Source organism: Xenopus tropicalis, chromosome 6 (genome assembly GCF_000004195.4).
Source record: "Xenopus tropicalis strain Nigerian chromosome 6, UCB_Xtro_10.0, whole genome shotgun sequence".
In the NCBI taxonomy this organism is placed as follows: domain Eukaryota; kingdom Metazoa; phylum Chordata; class Amphibia; order Anura; family Pipidae; genus Xenopus; species Xenopus tropicalis.
The window spans coordinates 76,022,775-76,039,207 of record NC_030682.2 but is presented as its reverse complement, the minus strand read 5'-3'; the positions used below and the strand labels follow the sequence as shown (position 1 = coordinate 76,039,207).

General features: G+C 39.1%; 1 protein-coding gene across 4 annotated transcripts in view; it reads left to right on the top strand.

Moving 5' to 3' along the window:
- nfx1 (nuclear transcription factor, X-box binding 1) overlaps positions 1-16,433 on the top strand; it is a 140,948-nt gene that overhangs the window by 117,017 nt on the left and 7,498 nt on the right. For 3 of the 4 annotated variants that reach the window (XM_031903503.1, XM_031903506.1, XM_031903504.1), the window contains 5 exons: positions 2,456-2,557; positions 6,706-6,747; positions 10,489-10,584; positions 14,741-14,807; positions 15,620-15,765. In XM_031903503.1, the coding sequence (XP_031759363.1) occupies positions 2,456-2,557; positions 6,706-6,747; positions 10,489-10,584; positions 14,741-14,807; positions 15,620-15,765 (453 nt within the window). Of the gene's footprint in view, positions 1-2,455; positions 2,558-6,705; positions 6,748-10,488; positions 10,585-12,383; positions 13,596-14,740; positions 14,808-15,619; positions 15,766-16,433 lie in introns of those variants that run through there. The other variant, XM_031903505.1, reaches the window with a different exon arrangement.

Below are 16,433 nucleotides of genomic sequence, written 5' to 3'. Positions count from 1 at the left end.
GAAGTGGCATTTAGGGGGTGGGGTCGCAAAAATGGGCATGGCCAATTTTCACCACGCAACACACACCCATTTCTTTTTGACCCTCTGTACATTTTTTAAATGTTGGGAGGTATGTGGACGTGTGACTTTTTTCACCATAACTTACTATGTTGTCCTACACAAGTCTTACTGTCACATTTAGAAATGGATTACTGATCTAACAGTCTGTTACATGTGATGGTAGTACAGTGCTTTTATTCTGTATGCTCTACAGCAGTGATCTCCAACATGTTGCTCACCAACCCCTGGGATGTTGAATTCCTGTCTTTGAGGCAAGTTTTGGTTGCATAAAAAACAGGTGTACTGCCAAACAGAGCCTCATTTAGGCTGCCAGTCCACATAGGAGCTACCAAATAACCAATCACAGCCCATTTTTGTCCCCCCAGGAATTTTTTTATGCTTGAGTTGCTCCCCAACTCTTTTTTACATTTGAATGTGGCTCATGGGTAAAAAAAGGTTGAGGACCTCTGCTCTACAGAATCCTCGTGTAGTTACGTGGCTTAGAGAAGTGTGACCTAATTCTCAGTGTGCTGATTAGCATTATGGTGTGATTTTTAGTAAAACAACTGCATTTGTACCATGTATTACTAACTTTGTACTGAAAATTTTCTCCCCAAAGATGATCTGAACTTTTTTTGAGCTATTACAACTAATTTATAATTTTTTTTTTTTTTTTTTTTTTACAATTCTTTATTTTATTTTTTAAGGGAATGGGGTACAGAAAAATAAATGGGGGGGGGTCATCATCTTGTAACCTTTGTAAACATAACAAAAGGTATATTAACAAAATATCTGATATTAGGAGAGCTATAATGCTAGAGATGTTATAATATATCATAGAGAGTTAACAAAACTTACCCAAGGGAGCCATATTTTCAATCTAATCTTATTTCCTCCATTTTTCTAACGTCTTCTACGTTAGTTAACCATTCAGAATATGAAGGACACTGATTTCCATTTTTTTTAGTATCAGTGATTTCACAGCATGCAATATTATGCTCAGGTATAATATATAGTAGAGTTAGTGAAGAATTTTCTATCTTAATGGAACATTTTGTAATCAGATTTATCGTTTCTAGGACTTCTCACCATGAGCATGTAAGCCATATGTGGTTATGGGTTCCCTCTGCTGCACTACATCTCCAGCAACTATTTGAACTATTCGGGTACATTTTATGCAAATTAACTTGAGTGTAGTATTTATAAATGGCTTCACATACCCTAATTCCCTGGAGGTTTTGTGTACCAGGTTGAATATTCTGCTCGAAAGAGCTTCTGAAATTGTAATGTTAAGCTTTTTCCCATGGGGTTTGGAAATTGGTGTCAGGGTATTTCGAAGCAATTTATACATTTTAGATAAGGGTTTATCAGTGTTCGGGTTCTTTTCTAGTTTTTCTCCCATTCTGTAAGAGGCCTGCTCCACTTTTTGTGTTTAATTGTGTGAATGAAGTAATGCAATTGATTGTACCCTCATATTTCCCTCAGATGGGGGCCCCAGTGCCTCTGAATATGTGCTAGCGAAACCATCCTATTGTCTTTAATAAAATTGCTTATTTTAGATTTTCTATCGAAACTCTCCTATCTACAGTTACATAGGGTTGAAAAAAGAGTCCATCAAGTTCAACCCTTCCAAGTAACCCCAGCACACACAACCTATACTTACCAATCTATACATAAACTATATATACAACCATTAATACTAACTGTAGATATTAGTATCACAATAGCCTTGGAATACTCAAGAAATCATCCAGGCCCCTCTTAAAGGCATTAACAGAATCTGCCAACATCACTAGGGAAGTGCATTACACAACCTCACTGTCTCACCGTAAAAAAACACACTGTGGGAACAAAAGAATAGGAAGTAAGCAAGTAAGTAATTTCAGTGTGATCAGTGCGGACACCACACCATCGTACATCTTGCAATTTTTCATCTGACATCTGCCAGAAAATCGATAGGGCAGGTTTAAGAATTTTAGTTGCTAACAATGAAATGTGTCCATTGTCCAGTTGTTTGCAGGCCAAGCAGGCAGCTACCCACAGTTTTCCTAACTTCAGCTAGATGATTTTGCTTGAAATGGTCTTTTGATTGATGGCCAAATCATACTTTTAAATACATATCAACATAAGCTTGGTTGTCCAATAAGGAAAAGATCTTTTAAAAATCTACAGTACATGTTTATGACTTAAGTTTCTTTTGGTGATGCAGTCATAATTTTTTCCACTATTTATCATTTGAGATTAGTGTTCTCTATCTTTTGTTCCATCTTTTACATGGGTGATCAATCAATTCACCCAGCTTATGTGCAGGTTTTTTTTTTAAGAAAAATCTTAGTTGTTAGACAGGCTTCTTTAATTCCACTTAAGCTGTTTGGAGAGAATATTAAGCATATTCAATTCTTGTTGTTCACTATAGGATCACAGCTATAACCATGGCTACAAAACTTACAGAAATGCAGCTTGGAGATTCTGTGGATATTGCAAGATTTGTCACAAAAAAAGAAATGAAGCAAACAAGGTAAACATGAGCAATGGTAAAATTGTTATTTGTTGGATTTGGATGGAAATTAAATGCTGGCATTGGAACGTAAAAAATATTTTTAAGCATATAATTTGGTGATGGTAGGAAACAAGCTACAGTTAGTATTGTAAGAAATTTTTCATTGTGGTTTTTGCCGTTCTTTATCTTAATACTGTATGCGTATGTATTCATATCCACCTTGTCTTACACAGAGTGCATGGGTAATGTAGAAATCCAGTTGTCCAGGAAGGTTACATTCTGTCATCATGTCACACCAGGGCCGCCATCAGAAATCAAAGGACACACAGACAATGGTAGCCAGTGCCCCCCTAAAACATTGGTAGCCAGCATCCCCCCCATCATCCTCCAGTTACGCCCCCCGCATCCTCCAGCTCCCCCCACACAGCATCCTCCAGCTCCCCCTCTGAGTCCTTCCCAGCATCCTCCAGCTCCCATGCCCCCAAGCATCCTCCAGCTCCCACCAGAATCCTCCAGCTCCCCCCCCCAGTGACTTCCTACGGCTCCCCCCTCTTAATATGTGCCCTGGCTGCATCTGCACAGCTCCCCTCCAGAGTCCTCCTGTGGCTCCCCCCAGTATCTACCCCCAGTGACTTCCTCCAGCTCCCCACCAACTTCCTCCGGCTCCCTTGCAGCTTCCTCCAGCTCTCCCCCCCCAGCAACTTCCTCCGGCTCCCCTGCAGCTTCCTCCAGCTTCCCCCCCCAGCAACTTCCTCCGGCTTCCCCCCAGCTACTTCCTCTGGCATCCTCCAGCTTCCCCCACCCCAGCTACTTCCTCTGACATCCTCCAGCTCTCCCCACCCCAGCTACTTCCTCTGGCATCCTCCAGCTCCCCCCACCCCAGCTACTTCCTCCGGCTTCCCTGCAGCTTCCTCCGGCATCCTCCAGCTCCCCCACCAGCGACTTCCTCCATCTGCATCCTTTTGATATGTGCCGGCTCCCCGCTGCATCTGAACATTATATAAGGTTGTGCCCCGTGCATATGGATGCACGGAACGCAACCAATCAAATTTCCCGCTGCCCACCAATGACAGGGCCCGGAGTTCTTTAAAGAGGGCCCGAGCTAATAAAACTGTATCACGGCCGGGCCCGGGACAACTGTCCCTCCTGTGTCCCCCTGATGGCTTCCCTGTGTCACACCCACACTCAGATTATATATATCAGTGGGTTTCCTGTGAATTGTAGTTGGGCTGTATGTTTGCTACAGGAGCTGTAAATCTCATTACTGTATGTGAGAAACTCACTGAACAAAGTGTGGTTTTATCTTCCCCCATCCAATCAGTTGAGATGTTAGCTTTGGGGCAGTTTGGGGAAACTTGTATAAATGATGACTGGACATATGTGGGGGTGGAAGGAGCGTGTGAAAGGACAAAGGGCCAGCCTATGAAGAGACAGAGGAGGCTGTTGCCCTGAGGACTGTCCATGATGGGAAGAATGAAGCTGACCTTCATCCTATTACTCAGGTGGTAACATCAATGTACACTGTATAAATAATCTAACTTTAAATAATGTAAATATTGTTTTCATTTAATTTTTAATTGTAACAGTCTTGATTTATTATTTAATATATTGACTTATTGGTGTGGATTATTTGTCTGTTTCTCAAAAGAACCCTAGTAAGAGTGGTAAATAATGTTGTTATAAATATTACATTAAATCTTACAGATGACTCTATCACTCAAATGTTGTTTGGACTATATTTAACCTGATGGCTATTGTGCATATGATTTTTTATACTATAATTTTTTGTAAACAAAGTTTAGCTGATAATGATGGACCCAGAAAGATTGTTACCTGAAGAGAAACTCATTATAAATTCTTACAGGGTTACTGTGAACATTCCTCTAGTTCTAGTGTACTGGGAATCTCTGTTGCTGACAATAGGATCAGGTAGTTTGCATACCAGTAGTTAAAGCAGAAATGTATTGCTGCACAATGAAGTCATATAAGGTAACATAGTATGTTAGGTTGAAAAAAGACATGCGTCCATCAAGTTCAACCTTAATTCCTATATATGGCCTGCCTAACTGCTAGTTAATCCAGAGGAAGGCAAAAAAAAAAGCCATCTGAAGCCCCTCTAATTTGACAAAGAGGGGGAAAAATTTCTTCCTGACTCTAGGATGACAATCGGACCAGTCCCTATATCAACTAGTACTAAGAGCTATCTCCCATAACCCTGCATTCCCTCACTTGCTAAAAATCCATCTAACCCCTTCTTGAAGCTATCTAATGTATCATCCAGTATGACTGGTTCAGGGAGGGAATTCCACAACTTCACAGTAAAAAATTATTTCCGAATATTTAAATGGAACCTCCTTACCCTTTACCAGCTTAGTTGCCTTTCTCTGGACCTCCTCTGGAGACCAAAACTAAACAGTATATTCTAGATGGTGCCTTACCAGCGCTCTGTAAAGGGAAAGAATAGCACCCTCCTCCCATGAATCTATGCCTCTTCTAATACAACTCAAAACCTTGTTTGCCCTTGCAGCTGCTGCCTGGCATTGCTTGCTACAGCCAAGTGTAATATCTACAAGGACTCCAAGGTCCTTCTCCATTATGGATTTGCCTAGTGCAGTCCCATTAAGGGTATAAGTGACTTGCATATTTTTACATACCAGGTGCATGACATTACATTTATCCACATTAAATCACATCTGCCACTTAGCTGCCCAGATTTTCAGTTTGTCAAGATCCTGCTGCAAGGATGCCTAATCCTGGATAGAATTGACTGGTCTGCAGAGTTTTGTGTCATCTGCAAACACAAATACATTTCTTATAATACCCTCCCCTAAGTCATTTATAAACAAGTTAAACAAAATTGGACCCAATACAGAACCCTGAGGGGGACCCCACTGAGAATATTACTCCAAGTACAGAATGTACCATTAACAACCACCTATGTACCTTATCCTGTAGCCAGTTTTCTATCCATGTGCAAACAACTTAACTAAGACCAGTAGACCTTAGTTTAGAAAGCAGTCGTTTGTGGGGAATCGTATCAAATGCTTTGGCAAAATCCAAATAGATTATATCTACTGCATCCCCACTGTCCAGCTTCTTACTCACCTCATCATAAAAAGCAATTAAATTGGTCTGACATGACCTGTCCTTCATAAAGCCGTGCTGATTACTGCTCATAATGCCATTATCCAAAACATGATTTCGTATGTGATCCCTTAACAAGCCTTCAAAAACTTGCCCACCACGGATGTCAAACTTACTGGCCTATAATTGCCGGGCTGATATTGGAATCCCTTTTTAAATATAGAAATGACATTAGCTTTCCTCCAATCCAGATGAAAGTGAGTCTGAGAATATCCAAAACAGAGGCAACTGTAAAACTGAACCTAGCTCTTTTAGTACCTGAGGGTGCATTCCATCTGGCCCTGTTGCCTTGTTTACATTAAGCTTGTGTAAACCTTTATGCACCATATTCTGTGTCAACCACTGACTAGATTGAGCTGACCCAACAGTGCAGCTATTGGGTGGGCCTAGGCACTCTGGCTCTTCTATTGTATACACTGAAGAAAAGAACTGATTTAGCAGTTTAGCCTTTCTGTATCAGTTGTAACCATAATGTTACTATAAATCAATGGGGCCACACTATCTACTTACATCTTTTTACTATGAAGGTGAAGAAGAGTGGAGTTTTTATGCTCAAAACTATATAAATCAAGGCAACATTTTTGGCCTTTCTGGACCTTCTGTCAAGCCTAAAGTTGTGCGTTATTTCAAATGGGTTTCAGCTAGTATATTCCACCGTTTTCACCTTCTACAATTTCTGTGTGCAGTGTTCAGCCTGCTCTACTGCAAGCAGGGTGGGAGTTATTTTGCTTAAGTACTTTAAGGCGTGGGCGATACAGGCCATTGTGACCGCTAAGGCAACAAATTTTAGAAACACTCCCTGCCCTGAAACCTGTATTCTAAAAAGTAGACACAGGGGTACTTCATGCTAGTGTTATTGCATGTCCACATATCTGTATGCAAATGGATTTTACATTTTAACCAAACATTTACAACTTCAAAATATTTGTTTTCTAAATATATGCATTACACTTATAATGACAACATCTCATAAAATTGCCTTAAAAATGTTGATAGGCATTTTGTTTTGTTTAATTACACAGGCTGCAGTGTGATGAGGAGTGCATGGCTTTGGAAAGGAACAGGTGAGCAATGAATAGTTTCTTTGGTATTTTTTTAGCTCCACAAAACAAAGCAAGCATTACTCATAAAAAAAAGACAAAACTGCTTTTGCCTTAGTTATTTCTACAATTTATCAACTGTATATTGCCAGTAAATTTGTAATACTGGCCCCAGCCTTGGCTTGTAAAATACTGGCCAGGTGGCAACCCTACTCAGGAGAAGGTTAGGAGAAAAACTTATTAAATGTTATATTTAATGTTATATTTAATAACCCAAAGTGGACAGTGCATATATTATATAAAAACTTTTAATATTACAAAATGACATAAAGGTTGCAAACGGTTATAAAGTAAAAAGGGATAAAAATAGCAACATATACCTCCCGAAGCAGCCCGGTCCCCAAAGGCATACATCTTCCCAGTTGTCTGGGCCATTGATATACAGGTTAAGTGGTAGGTCATGCCCCCATCCAATAAGATAGGTGAGGGCGGGTCACCCAGTGACTAACTCTGCAAAGTTTAGGGACCCTCGGATTAATAGTTAAAGAATCACAGCAGTTTAAATTTAAACCAATAAAAGTCAATAGGTGAATTGTGGTTGGTGGGTGTGCCCACTTTTTCTAACCTAGAGTCGAAATCACCCAGTGATAAACTGGGCAAAGTTTGGGCACCCTGGCATAAATAGTGTGAGAATGACAGCATTTTAAATTTTAAACCAATGAAATTCAGTGGATGATTGGTTGTTAGTGGCCCAACCCACTTGTCCTCTTTTTGAACTGCAGTCCCCCAGTGACCAACTCTGCAAAGTTTGGCAACTCAGGCATGGGACTGACCGCATTTTACATTTCACCATTGAAAATCCATAGGTAAAATGTGATTGGCTATTGGTGCCTCCGCCCACTTTCTCTAACGTTTAACAACCTTGGAATTAATGCTTAAATAATGGCATCAGGATTGGCTGTTGGTGGCTCTGCCCACTTTTCCTAACCCTTAACTTTAGTCCCCCAGTGACCAACTGAGAAAAGTTTGAGGATACTTGCATTATCCCCAAACTTTTTCTAACCTTGAATCTGTAGTCACCCAGTGACGGACAAAGTTTGGGAACCCTGGCATAAAAAGTGTGAGAAAGGCAGCAGTTTAAATATAAACCAATGAAAGTTAATTGGTGAAATCTGAATTTGATTGGCTGTTGGTGGTGCCATACACTTTTTCAAACCTAAAAATGCAGTCCCCTAGTAACCAACTTTAAAGAGTTTGGGGACCCTGGTGTTACTACAATGAGAATGGCAGCAGGTTGAATTTCCCCATTGAAAGTCAATAGGTAACATCTGATTGGCTCTTGGTGGCTCAACCCACATTTTCTAACCTTGAACTGCAGTTACCTGATGACCTGGGACCTTAGTATTAATTTTTAAAGAATGGCAGCAGTTTAAATTTAAACTGTTGCTGGCTCCGCCCACTCTTCTTATCTTGGAACATAATCACTCAGTGACAAACTGTGCAAAGTTTGGGGATCCTGACATTAAACATGTGAAAATGGCGGCTGTTAAATTTTCCGCACTGAAAACAATGAAAGAAATGTTATTGGCTTTTGGTGGCTCCGCCCACTTTTTCTAATTTTGCGTAAAAAATCACCCAGTGACTGACTGTGCAAAGCTAGGAAACCCTGGCATCAAACCAATTAAATTCAATAGGTCAAATCTGATTGGCGTTGGTGGCTTCGCCCACTTTTTTAAACCTAAAACTGCAGTCTCCTAGTGACCAACTGTGAAGAGTTTGGGGGCCCTGGTGTTAATACTGTGAGAATGGCAGCAGGTTGGCTGTTGGTGGCTCCGCGCACTTTTTCTAACCTTGAACCGCAGTTACCTGGTGCCTAGCTCTGCAAAGTTTGAGGGCCCTGGCGTTATTACTGTGAGAATGGCAGCAGGTTGAATATCCTCCATTGAAAGTGAAAAGGTAAAATCTGAGTGGCTGTTCCTAGCTCCGCCCACTTTTTGGGCATCCAACAAATATATTTTCATTCAGGTTGACCCCATGACTATATGATTCAAGTTTGGTGAGTGTAACCTCAAAGCTGTAAGAGTGGCAGCAGTTTAAATGTCTTTGTGAAGGGAAGAAGCACACCAATATGCTGGCAATGCCTTTAACACATTTATTGCAGAAACAAATGGCACAAGCTTTCAGGGGATAACCCCTTCTTCCCTTCACAAAGGTATATTGAATGGCTTGGGAGCAGCTGAGGAAGTAAAGCACTGGAAGTATGTAAGTGGTGTGCCGAAGATTCTTTCTATTGTTGAGCAGTCAATTGTTGAAACCTGATTGGCAACCTGATTGGCTGTTGTTGGCTTCTCCCACTTTGGGTCATCCAAAAAATGTTGCTGTCTCCATTCAGGGTGACCCCGTTATTCAAGTTTGGTGAATATAGCTTCAAAGCTGTAAGGTTGGCAGCAGTTTGAAAATTCAATGAAAAAATTGAGGCGTTCGGAGTGGTGCCACAAAAACACAGGGGTCGGGATCACTTAGAAAAGCACAAGCAACCTGCTCCACTATAGGAGAAAGAAGTGTGGAGAGTCTGGGTTTTGTACCCCTAAAACTGTAAGAGGAGTAGAATTTAGAAAATGAGGTGTGCTAAGAATAAGGAAAAGAAGATTAAAAAGCAGAAGAAAAAGCTGAAGTTTTTCAAACCAACATAATAACTTGTAGATGTTGCATAGTATTACACACAGCTTGCTTTTGCATTGTTTAGTTATATATTTTGTGCTTATGGAGTACAACTCAATAAAGAAAGTTTACAGCAATAATGTTGCAGTGGTTTTACATTATACAATATGCATATATGAAAAAAACGTAATTGAATAAAATAAGCCGGTAAATAAAGTAGGACATTGCAACATCACTTTTGCGGGTAGATTGATGTTATTTCTAAATTCACCTGTTTTATTACTATACCTTGGAAGGTGACAAAGGACAGATAAAGTGGGAGAAGAAAAGAAAGAAGGGATAATAGGACAGGAAGAGAGTATTTAGGAGAACACTATCTGAATACCAGGATATTTTTTTGTAAAAAAAAAAAAAAGTTTACAAAAAAGAACACCACCTATGGGGGCTATCCATGTCTTATTTATAGTCTTTATCCATTGTTCAATTACCTCCTAAACAATATACTGAAAAGGAATCATATGCACTTTCCGGCGGGGTTTTCTTCAGAGTATTTGCTATTGTTCCAGGAATCCCATTTTGCGTGATACTTGTGCATTAGGTGGTTATTTCTGGCGTTGAAGTATTCCATGATACTGTTACTGTTGAGTAAGAAAATTACATCATTTAATGTAGGGATCAGTGTTGATTTCCAGTTCCTTGCTATCAGTAAACGGGATACCGCAAGGACAAGAATTATGAGCCGTTTTTTGTTCCAGGGGATGTGGTCTAGGTCCAGATTTAGCAGAGCAAGTCTAGGAGATACTGAAATATCGATTTGAAATAAGTCCGTTAGGATAGGAGATATTGAGAGCCAAAATTGGGATATCTTGGGGCAATCCCACCATATGTGGATAAAAGTTCCGATTTGGTTGCAGTTTCTCCAGCATTTGTTGGATGAAGTGGCCGGAAAGATTCTGTAGATTTTAGCAGGGGTCATGTACCATCTATACATTAATTTTACACTGTATTCAAGGAGGCGGATTGAAAGCTGCTTTATCTTAAATTACATTAATTTAATTGCATTTAAATTTGAATTATACTTATTCTTTTCTTTTTTTTTCTCAGACGTTTGGCAGAGGCTTTGAATATTTCAGAAAATTCAGATCCTTTTAATACACGATCTGGGTCAAAATATACTGACAGCTTAAAAGAGGATGCCAGGTAAGCATTGGAAATTCGGAACCCCATGTAAGGATAAGTGGATAACCAGGTACTCGTGATACTTGATGCCTAGCATTCTCATGACTGATTGAATTGTGCTAATAGTAATAGACAGTACAGTTCTAGGTGCTTTATGTTATTTGTACATGCCAGGTGCATGACCTTACATTTATTGACATTAAATTTCATCTGCCACCAATAGGTAAATTGTGATTGGTGGGTGTGCCCACTTTATCTTGAGTTGAAGTCACCCAGTGACAAACAGTGGGCACCCTGGCATAAATAGTGTGAGAATTACAGCATTTTAAATTTAAACCAATAAAATTCAATGGATGAAATCTGATTGGCTGTTAGTGGCCCAACCCACTTTTCCTATTTTTGAACTGCAGTCCCCCAGTGACTAACTTTGCAAAGTTTGGGGACTGAGGCATAAAAATTGTGGGACTGACATCATTTTACACTTCATTATTGAAAGTAAATAGGTGAAATTTGATTGGTTGTTGGTGGCTCCGCCCATTATTTCTAACTTTGAATGGCAAATACCCAGTGACTAACTTTGGTAAGTTTAACAACCCTGGAATTAATACTTAAGTAATGGCATCAGTTTAAATATAAACCAATGAAATTTAATGGGTGGAGTTTTAATTTAATGCCTGTTGGTGGCTTCACCCACTTTTTCTAACCCTGAATATGTAGTCAGCAAAGTTTGGGAATCCTGGCATAAATAGTGTGAGAAAGGCAGCATTTTAAATTTAAACCAATAAAATTCAATAGGTGAAGTCTAATTGGCTGTTGTTGACTCCACCTACTTTTCAAACCTAAAAATGCTGTTTCTTTAATTGATCTTAGTGGGGACATTTTAACTGCTGCCATTCTCACATGTTAATGCCAGTCTCCCCAAACTTGCAGCTGGTCACTGGTTGGACAAAGGTTAAAGGTTATGAAAAGTTGGCAGAGTCACCAACAGCCAATCTGTTTCCACCCATTACATTTCATTGGTTTATATTTAAACTGATGCCATTATTTAGTATTAATTCTAATGCTGTTAAACTTTTGCAAAGTTAGTCACTTGGTGTTTGCGGCTCAAAGTTAGAAATAGTGGGTGGAGCCACCAACAGCCAATCACATTTCACATATTTACTTTCAATGATGAAATGTAAAATGCTGTCAGTCCCACAATTTTTATGTCCCCAAACTTTGCAGAGTTGGTCACTGGGGGACTGCATTCCAAATATATGGGCCACTAACAGCCAATCCATTGAATTTCATTGGCATAAATATAAAATGCTGTAATTCTCACGCTATTTATGCCAAGGTGCCCAAACTTTGCAGTTTGTCACTGGGTGACTTCGACTCTAGGTTAAAAAAAGTGGGCACACCCACCAATCACAACTCACCTATTGGCTTTTATTGGTTTAAATTTAAACTGCTGCCGTTTTTTAACTATTAATCCTAGGGTCCCTAAACATTGCAGTTAGTCACTGGGTAACTGCAGTTTCAGGTTAGAAAAAGGGGATGGAGCCACAAACCACCAATGAGATGTCACTCATTTACTTTCAGTGAGAAAATTTAAATTCTGGCCATTCTGGCAGGGTCCCTAAACTTTACACACTAGTCTTTTACTATATAACCAACATAAAGTTTGTTCTTAAACTGCCCTTTCTAGTTTTGCAGATGATCCCTTAACAAATCTTCAAATAATTTCCCCACCAGAGATTTTACTGGCCTATAATTGCCAGGCTGAGATTGTAATCCCTTTTTAAATATAAGAATTACATCAGTATTTTTCCAATCCCTAGGTACTATACAAGATGAGTCTGGGAATATCAGAAATAGAGGCCTGGCTAGCACTGAACTAAGCTCTCTCAGTACCCGAGGGTGTATCCCATCTGGCCCTGGTGCTTTGTTCATATTAATATTGCGTAACCCTTTATGTGCCATATCCTGCATCAGCCCCTGACTGGAATGAGCAGAGCCAACAGTGCAGCTATTGTGTGGGCCTTGGAACACTGGCTCCTTTATTGTATACACTGAAGAAGAGAACTGATTTAGCAAATTTGTCTTTTCTGTATCAGTTATAACCAATTATAACATCAGTTTCAACTTGCAACTTTTTACTGTTAATAAACTTAAGAAACTTTTTGTGGTTAGTGTTAGCCTTTGCTGCATTGTACTTCTCATTTTCTATCTTTGCCTTCCTGATTGCTGTTTTACAACACTGTATTAAATGCAGCTTCTGTTCCCTCTGCTGTAAATTTAAAATCTTATGTTACTACAAGTTATTAAATACTAGCAGTAGTGATGAAAACAAGAGTACTAAAAGCCACTCAATCTGAAAAGAATGTTTGCTGTTTAGTTTACTCAGGCTATTCCGTGCACCCAAAGGCTTAACATAAATATCCCTCTTGATGTGGTCCTCTTTCAATGGTCCAGCATAGAATATATTCTTATCATTGGCCCAGGGTCCAAACCATTGGATCAGCATGATTTGGCTCACCATGATTTGGCTCACCATGTCTGCTTGTTTTCCTCACTGTAAACATAACACAGTAAGTGTCCACAGGTAGCCGCTAGTTCGCTGCAATGTCAAGCCTTTTAATTAGCTGCTGACCTCAATATGTGCATTGTTTAAAGGGGTGGTTCACCTTCAAGTTAATGTTTAGTATGTTATAAAATGGCCTGTTCTAAGCAGCTTTTCAATTGGTCTATATTATTTAATTGTTATAGCTTTTTAATTATTTGCCGTCTTCTTGTAAGTCCTTGCAGCTCTCAAATGGAGGTCACTTACCCCGGCAGCCAGAAAACTATTGTTGCGTGAGGCTACAGTTTTATTATTATTGTTAATTTCCTCTCCTATTCTTATATCAGTCTCTCAGTCAGACCACTCTCTGGTTCCAAAGGTAATTTGGACTATAGAAACCAGATAGTTGCTGAAACTCCATACTGCAAAGCCGCTAAACAAAAACCGAAATAATTAAAAAAAACTACAAATAATAAAAAATGAAGACCAATTGCAAATTGTCTCAGAATATTACTCTCTACATTATACTAAAAGTTAACTTAAAGGACATGTAAAGCCTACATTTGCCTACAATGTATATCCGTTGGGCATGTCTCCCCCACCCAAATGGCATCATTTGTACTGCATATATCCCCTCTGTTTGCCAGCAACATCACATTTTACCCTCATTCAGCATTCATCAAGAATACAGGCTCACACAGGCACAACTGTCTCTGATAAAAGTTTTGATTCGTTTGAGCTGAGCTCAGGAGAGTTGGTTGGGAGAAAAAAATTGAAGCAGACAGCTAGACTGCATTTCTATGGAAACCAGCAATGCCATCCCTTCACTGGCTGCTAGACTGGGGGCGTGTTTAGTAATCTGAGCTTAGAACAACTGAGCATGCTCACAAGCCAACAGCCAAAGCAAATTCCTGAGGGAGGGGGGCTGAATGGGTTACAGGAGGAGAAGCAAATCTAAGTGATTAAGGGGATGCAGCCTTACTATTAACCTCTGGACAACCAGTGTGGCAGGTATTGAAAGATTTCAAAGAGGCTGTTCTCTGATTAAATTTGTGTGTGTGGGGTTTACATGTCCTTTAAAGGTGAACAACCCCTTTAATGGCATATGTTTGCTAGTAGCTGATAACACTGGTCTCCATTGCCATTTGGAAAGAAGTCTTCCAGTATTGGTCACTGTGGCTGAGTAGTCTTACTCAAACTCTTACTTTTGCCAAAGCTTCTAGCCTGCTAGACAAACTTTCTTCCTGATTCCCACCATTGCAGTTACTAATGGGGTAAAAACTTGTGGATAAAACTCTATCGAAACTCTGTGGATAAAATATAGTAACAAGGCTAAAGTTGCAGCAATCCATATTGCTCCATAACCACTCAAGCTTTTGCTATTTAATAGTCAAGTGCAGTTAATATAGTGGGATCAAAACGTATTGTTTCCTGCGGTTTATTAGTACTTGACAGACTTTCCTTTTCTGCTATATTAACTATATAATATATAGTCGTGAAAAGTACATAGGGTTATAATTGCCATTCAGTTATTCAGCACTCATTGTAATCATTTTTATTTACCTTATGACAAATTTTACTCCATGTTTTTTATAAAAATAAACAATTACTTAATGAATTTTTCTGTTTTTGCAGGAAAGACCTAAAGTTTGTCTCTGAGATTGAAAAAGAAATTAAAGCTCTTGTGGATGCAGTCAACAAGGTTAAATATCATTTAATTTTTCAGTTGAATTTTACTTTAATGTATTTATAGTGGTTTAGCCACATTTCAAGCAGACAAGAGAGCTACTAGGCTTAGGTCTTATGAAGGGTATAAGAACAGCTTTAGAACATATCTTTATTGTCATGAGCCTGTTGTATATTCTGGCATTAAAAAAAAAAAAATATATATATATATATTTTTTTTTTAATTTAAATTTGTTTATTAAAAAAATACATTGTAATAGTTCAGGGCCTTTGTTTTGATTTCATAGAGCTATATACTGATGGAGTTGAGGTGGCCATAAACTCAAAGATCCTCTCATTTGGCAAGGTCACCAAACAAGCAGATTTTTCCACAGTATGCCCGTTTTGAGGTGTGCAATATTGGATTGACCCTTGGGATAAATTATTGTCAGGGTGTAGGCCGTAGGGACGTGAACTGCATTGGCAGGCTGGTGCGCTCCTGACCCTAATAGGATTTTTAGCCAGATATTGGTTGGGTAGGCCCATCTGAGGACCTTGCACAGGGGCCGATAAGCTGTCGACATCAGCAGCCTTTATCGGCCTGTGTATGGACACCTCTACTAGTTTGTTTTAACAAATTTTCTATTTAGATTTTTTTAGTTTGCTACAGCACAGTATACCTTATTTTTCTATAAATTTTATAATGGTTACATGGATTATTATTTGAATAAGATTGCATGAAGAGTCTGAAGGACACACATTTGATGTTGTGCAAAAAGAAAATATCTTGTTAACCTTTGCTTTTATTTTTACACTGATGTAAAACATTTTTCTATTCATGCTGTTTAGGGGAAGCAAACCAAAAAAAGTCACTGTTTCCCGCCAATGAACAGAGACCATAGGAAACTTATCCATGATTTAGCTGAGGTTTACTGTGTAGAAAGTGTGAGCTATGACAGTGAGCCGAAACGCAATGTTGTAATCACAGCTATCAAGTAAGTCTCTGTGAAAGTGTAATGTTGTGCTTTTGATGAGAGGATTTTCATTGACACTGCTGGGTCAGGGCTGCCCCGATTAATTGATGTGGTTCTTGTCCAATGGTTCTCTGTAGGCCTCTGTACAATATAATTTGTGGCCAATAGGCCAACAGTCAGATTCTTCTGATTTGGCTCAGTATATGTATTGTCAAATCAGGCAAAGATCCACTTTGTGTCGTACCAAATGAACTGATCTCAAAGTGTATGGCTAGCTTCAATTTGTAATGGACGTTTAAACAGTAACTCTGATTAAAAAAAAGGCATATCTAGATTTCCTTCACAGCCTACCATTGTGTTTTTGCCATACAGAACTGCTGTACCTCTTAGTAGTATTCATTGGGGGTGGTGTTGTCCACCAGAAAATAAGGAGGTTTTTTGTTGTTGGTCTTTTTATTTCAAATTACACTGTTTACATTACAGATAATTCACTCTACCATTTAAAATGTTATTCTTGATCCAACAAATTTTTTCTAAGTTTTTATATTGGTGTTGATTCTTCCTTTTAGTAGGAGACAGCATTACACAATATAATTACTTTCAGATAAGCTATTTTTTATCTACTCATTGTAAGTGAAGGAGTTTTATTATTAAGCACTATTTTCTACCACAAGGTGGAAGCATTTTAG